At 44.7% G+C, this 6,411-nt stretch overlaps 1 protein-coding gene across 1 annotated transcript in view; it reads right to left on the bottom strand.

The window, feature by feature from the left end:
* Window positions 1-1,846: 1,846 nt before the first annotated feature.
* sulf1 (sulfatase 1) overlaps window positions 1,847-6,411 on the bottom strand; it is a 61,635-nt gene continuing 57,070 nt past the window's right edge. The window contains exon 21 of the mRNA XM_052054486.1: window positions 1,847-4,280. Coding sequence (XP_051910446.1) covers window positions 2,671-4,280 — 1,610 coding nt within the window. The 3' untranslated portion in view covers window positions 1,847-2,670. The remainder of the gene's footprint in view (window positions 4,281-6,411) is intronic.

Genomic DNA, 6,411 nt, shown 5'->3' with positions numbered 1-6,411 from the left:
TGTACAGTATCCTGCATGCTTTTATCAATTTTGACCAGGAATAAAATGAATAATAATAATAGTAAATAACTCAGTCATTATTAGTGTGACTTTTATTGCTCCAAATGTAAGGTTATGTAAAAAAAATCTGAGAAAAAGATTATATCAACATTTTCAAATGGGAATTTTAAAGGCTTTCCATAATTTATTATTGTGATTTAATAATGTTCATACTACAATCCACCATTTTATTATTTATTATTAAATTAAAAGCCTTAATGTTTCCCAGCCATCCGGTAGCGTGATTTATTTTTCCCTTCCCCTAACAGTAACCTTCATAAAATCATCCATCCATTTTCAACACCGCTTATCCTATACAGGGTTGCGAGGGTGCTGGTGCCTATCCCAGCTGACTTTGGGCAAAAGACACACTACACCCTGAAATGGCCAATCAATCACAATACAATACACTACAACTTCTGTTTTCTTTTTGGTGTAATTTAAGAAATTCAATGACATCCATGTTTTGATTTACCCTAGACAGGACAAAAGTGGTCAGGAGAACGGATCCTTTTTTGCCTAGCGGGACATAGATCTGTCACCGCATAACAGTGGAAGGAAATACCATGTTTTCTTAGAATGGAGCCTAAGAGCAGCCAATATGTTATTGTAAAGTGTCCTTGGGTGTCTTGAAAGGCGCTTATAAATAAAATGTATTATTATTATTATTATTATAATACAGTGAAAACAGCAGGGGCCAGAAAATACAACCCTGTGGGACACCATACAAACGGCGGTGCAAAGGGGGGACTCAGAGCAACCAAGGCAAACAAAGAATCCTGCAAACGAGTCAGCAGAATACTGTGGTCCACCATATCAAATGCTGCAGTTTGACTCAAGAAAACAAAACACACAACGTTATTTATCCGGCTGAAAAAGCAAACGCTGCGAGTCCCTCAAGTATGGAAAAATCGAGCAACAAACAAAATGTTATTGTGAGAAATGGAAACAAACGACTAACATTTACTTCCGTGCTCGTTTATCTGAAAAAAGGCCAGGCGCTCGCTCTCCATCTTGCTGCATCTGATGAACAATTCACTTACAGGCTTTACATGATGACGTCGACCAATCAAAGCCAACCTTCTTCTGCTTGCTTGTAAAACAATCAAAACTCTCTTTTCTCTCTCTCTTTCTTTAACAGGGTGTACCAATACATTATTTGCGTGTAAGTAGTTTTTGTGGAACTTGGGCTGGAGATGCATCATAACTGAACACTATATCATCCAGACATCAAGCTGTCGCCATCTTGTGGTCAGTATGAGAAGTGCTTCTGGATCTCTTTTTTTTTAATTCCAAAATGCAGACGATACAACAGCAGTACCCAAGTAGCAATTGTAATCATCAGTATAAACACTATACACAGCCCCCCCCCAAAAAAAAATATAGAAACAGATGAGTGACCTGTCAAAGAAAAAGATCAAATTCAAAGAGAGAAACATCTTAATGTTGCGAGAAAACATTAAATGCTTTTAACTTAAGAAAACACCTTGAACAGAAAAATCTGTTTTGAGAACAATTTTGACCACCTGTGGCCAGTATTACGACAGACGGCTAAATTGCTCACTGAGACATCTAGGCTTCTCAGTACGGTATTAGCATGAGTATTTTTTTTTGCAGAGGATAAAGGATATATGCCTCGGTAGGAAGTCAATATTGCTATATTGTCTTTTTACATCTGCCACTGCCATCGCTTGTGTAGAATCTGAAAAACTGTTGAGTTACAGGAATGTAGCATTGAGCTATTTTGCATTAGCATTAAGCTAACGTATGAAAAATGATGCGAAAAAAACAAGGCAACATTCACTGGGATGGTTGAGAGGTTTTTATTGTCATGGCTTTCCAGCAACCAGCATCCACTCACTCGCACCCCCCCCCCCCCCCCTCCGCCCACACACACACGATCATATAGGAGCACTATGCCTTAAAATTCAATACAAACCAATGTGCAAAAATGAACATGATTGAAATTAGCTTATATATTGTCACTGGAACAAAGTAATATAAATAGTGTTATGGTGACAACTTTGCAATTACCAATAAAATTCTGGAGTGTCTTAGAAACCAATCAGGTGTTGTGGTGACCATATTGCTTTTACTGTATTTATGACAAATGCGACGATGAACCTTCCATAAACACGCGCACACACATACATCCACACAATTTCAAGTGTTTGAATATGTTGACAAAGTAAATAATTCAACATTTTGTGAGCTAAACCAGTGGAAAACAAAAACAATTCCCCCCCGCCCCAAATAATCTCTCATTACTGTATGCACTCAACATATTTCAAAAGCGGTAAATAATAATAATAAAAATGCTCAAAAGTGCATTGGGGGTGTGTTGTTTTCTTGCCGTGCACTCACACTCCTTAAAAACAAAATGCATGGAATTATTCCACTTCAATCCCAAAACATAGCTGCATTAAGGCTGCTCTCGAAATATATACAGTATATATATATATATATATATATATATATATATATATATATATATATACACACACTTTTTTTGAAAAGGAAATCATAACATTGTCAGCTAATAATAATACAATTAATAATAACAACATAAAAAAATAACTTTGAAAGTCATTATATAAGTCTGAATGACTGACGTGTCAGTCACGTGTCTTGTCAGAGTTGTGGATCGCTTGGTCGAGGCAGAGAGCCGCTGCCCTCGAAGACCAACGGGAGGAGCGGCGCCACGGCGCTCCGACTCGGCGATGTACGCCGGTCGGGGTGGCTCTCGGTGGTGCCGGGCCTCACGTTGGGCCGCAGAGGGAGGAATCCTTGGTCCTGGAAAATATCCCCCAAGTCATAATCGTTATTGGGGTCGGGGAAGGGGGCAGCGCCCTCGACGTGGGTCGGGTGGTGCTCCGGGGCGTTGCGAGCCAGCAGCATGGTGTCGTGCCGCGTGTCCAGCTCGATTGGGCCCTCGCCGCTGACCGTGTCCCCCTCCAGCTCCTCCATCTGACGAACTGCAACCTGAGGCCTCTTTGGGAGGTCTTCGACAACAGGTTCTGGTCTCTTCCCCAGTGTAGGAGCAGACGAGGGTGTTGGCGTGAGGTTGGGGACTCCCGCTAGGAAGACACCCCGGAGCCGGTCTATCTGCCTCTCAGGATTTTCGTTGGCGACGGGATCTGGTTTCAGTGTAAACTCGAAAGAAGGTGTTGGCTGCTGGGATTGCCCTTCTGGCACCTGGGGCCAGTCTATCCGCCTCTCAGGAAGGTTGTTGACTGTGGGATACGGGTTCTCTTGCTTTGTGGGTTTGGATGATGGAACTGGCACGAGGCCGGGGCGAGGCAAGACATCCTTTCCTGGAAAGACACCATGGGGTTGCCCCTCTGGCACCTGGAACCATTCTGTTTGCTTTTCAATAAGGTCGTTGGCAAGAGCATCCAGTTTCTTATTCAATGTAGGAGAGTTTGAGGGTGATGGCTTTCGGCTTTGGCCGGGCAAGACGTCCCCAGGAGGGACGCCTTGGTCTTGCCCCCCTGCCATCTGGAGTGAGACTCTCTGCCTCCCATTAAGGTCATTGACAACTGGATCTGGTTTCTTCGGCGGTGTGGGTGTTGGCATTTGGCTGGGGATGGGAAAGATGCCCCTGGCAAGGGCGCCGCCCGGAGAGACGACCTGGGGTCGCAGCTCTGGTTGCCGGGGTCGGTCCGTTTGCCTCTTGGACAGGTCATTAACATCAGGATCCGGTTTCCTCTGCGGTGAAGGCTCGGCTGAAGGTGTTGGCAAGAGGCTGGAGGTGGGTAAGATGACCTCGGAAAGGACGCCCACAAGAAAGGCACCCCGGGGATGGACTGTGTTCCCCTCGGGAAGGTCGTTGACAACGTAATCTGGTTCCTTCTGTAGTGAGGGGGCGGATAAGGGTGTTGTCGTGAGGCTGGGTATGAAGGCCCCGGGTAGGTCGCCCCTCGGCCAGGCGCCCCCTGGCCAGACATCCCCAGCCTCTACTCCGCTGCCCGCTTCAAAGGCTCCGCCCCCAGAGCCCAGCTCATCCGGGGCAGAGTCGTCGATCACCAGCGTCAGGCGGGATTGGTTGAAAATGGGCGGCAATGCAAAGACGCGGTCCACATCTTTGCGGAAATTGGCCCAGTCATCCGGTCCCGGGCTGTAGTCGGGCCTCCAGTCATAAAGGCTTTCGTTGATGCTGTACAGATCCTCCAGTCCTTGCCAATTGACGTCCTCGTCCGTCAGGTTTGGCAATTTAACCCTGTCGTCCATCCCAGAGTGCACTGAAGGAGAAACCAGAGCACATTTGAGGGTCTACGGGACAGAACCGGAATTTTTTTTATTTTTTATTTTGGATGAAGCTCCAGCGTCATGCATTCGGTTAAAGAGTGCAAACGCATGCCATCGGCGCTGCCGTCATGGAGCGCAGAGGAAACGTTCAAGTGATAATCCACCGCAAAAAAAAGCCACACGTGAAAAGTGGAAAAAATGCACGGACGGCAACCTGGAATTAAAACCAACAAAGAAAAAAAGAAAATGTATAAAAAGCAAATAAAGCAGCAGTATGCAAGACAGAAAGCAAAAATGTCCAATTGAAGCTTCCTGGAAAAATAAATGCGTTCATAATAATGACTTTTGGTTTTGTTTGTGTTGTGAGACAGGACTGGTCGACTCACAGAAAAGAAAGGATTGGTCTCCTCTTTGAGCGCTTTCGGTGCTGCTGTCGCCTGGTAAGCGACAAACGTGTCAAACAGAAATTCACTTCGTGGATGACATGACGATGGTGATGCTATGATTACGATGATGGTGGACATCGAAGGAATAGTTTGACATTTTATTTGTGTTCTCCTGCATTCCACGGTTGAAGCTGCTCGACTAATGACAGTGACAAGGAGCAATGAGAGCACCGCAACCAAATGGAGACTGCGCAGTCTAACATACTTTACGCAAGCTAATCTAATGTTAGCATGTCCATTTATTTTTTTGTCACGTATCCTCATTTCATTCTCAAATCCTACAATGACACTCAACCAATTAGCAAGCAAGAGAAAATGGGGTACTACAGCCAAGTGGAGACTGCGGAGTCTAACACTGCTTCACTTTGGCTAATGCTATCATGTGTGTTTTTGGGTCATTTCCAGCCATGTATTGTCAACTGATTTCACCTGAGAAGAGTATGTGAGCAGCAAGATCAGAGCGCTGCAGCCAAGCAGAGACTGCGGAGTCAAATATTTTGACATCCAGGGCAAGTTAACATTCACATGCTTGTTTGTTTCTTTTGACATTTCTAGCCAAGTATACTCAAATATTAAAATGACACTTGGCTGCTCTAATGAGCAACATGGAGAAAACGGAACAATGCAGCCAAGTTGAGACTGCGGAGTACATTAGCATGTGTGTTGACCCCTGTCACATTTAACCACACAATAATGACACGCGATCAATGAGCGACTATATGCAGACTTTGTCCGAGAGTTAACTATGTACAGCTTGAAAATGGAGTGATGCAGCCAAGCCGAGATTGCGGAGTATGATTTTTGCAGCATCCACAGCAAGTTAACATTAGCATGTGGTTATTTTTGTAATTTCTAGCCACGTATCCCCCAAATTTCCAATGAAATTCACCCAATTAGCAACTGGGGGGGGGGGGGGTGTAAAAAAACGGAGTGCTGCAGCCAAGTGGAGACTACGGAGCACGATGCTTAAAGTATCCAGGATAAGCAAAAGTGTTACCATTTCCAGGGTAAGATAACATTAGTATGTGTGTTAACTTTTGTCAGTTCAAGCCGCGTGTCCTCAAATTCTCAACAACAGGAGCGCTGCAGCCAAGTAGAGACTGTGAGGTCCAATACTTAGGTCCTGTTAAGTGTTCAAGTATTTTTTAAAAATCCATATGTCAAACTATCCCCTGGAAGTGTGGAGGATGATGGTATGATATCATGCATGCCATGTCATGGACGTGCACTAAAATGGCCGACACAGACCGTGATCATGCGCTCCCTGAAAGAAGTCAAGAGTACTCGCGGCTCTGAAAAGAAAACGACGGCAACTCGACAGGACGAACGAAGCTGCCTCGACGGGGAAGAAAACAATTGCGTCCGGATCACGTCAAACGTTAGCGCCTTCCCCCATGCACTCTGGCAAACATCATGGGTGGATTAGTGCGAAGGAGAGGCCCATGCAGGTGTTAACGGAACCAGAGAAGAGGCAAAAAATAAAAATAAAAATAAAAAAAGCCACAGAAGAGAGAAAAATGTTTGGATACCTGTGTGGCTCATAGGTGCCTCCATCTTTACCTCCTGATCAGGAACATAAAAGCAATCCATTGTTAATCATCCGATTCAAAGAGGACGCCGATGAGAAAGAGATTCATTCACACAGAAACGAGAGATGATCATGCGGAAAATGAAGGAA

This window comes from Hippocampus zosterae, chromosome 20 (genome assembly GCF_025434085.1).
Source record: "Hippocampus zosterae strain Florida chromosome 20, ASM2543408v3, whole genome shotgun sequence".
Lineage (NCBI taxonomy): Eukaryota > Metazoa > Chordata > Actinopteri > Syngnathiformes > Syngnathidae > Hippocampus > Hippocampus zosterae.
The sequence above is the reverse complement of the archived record's forward strand: the minus strand, read 5'-3'. Positions and strand labels throughout refer to the sequence as shown.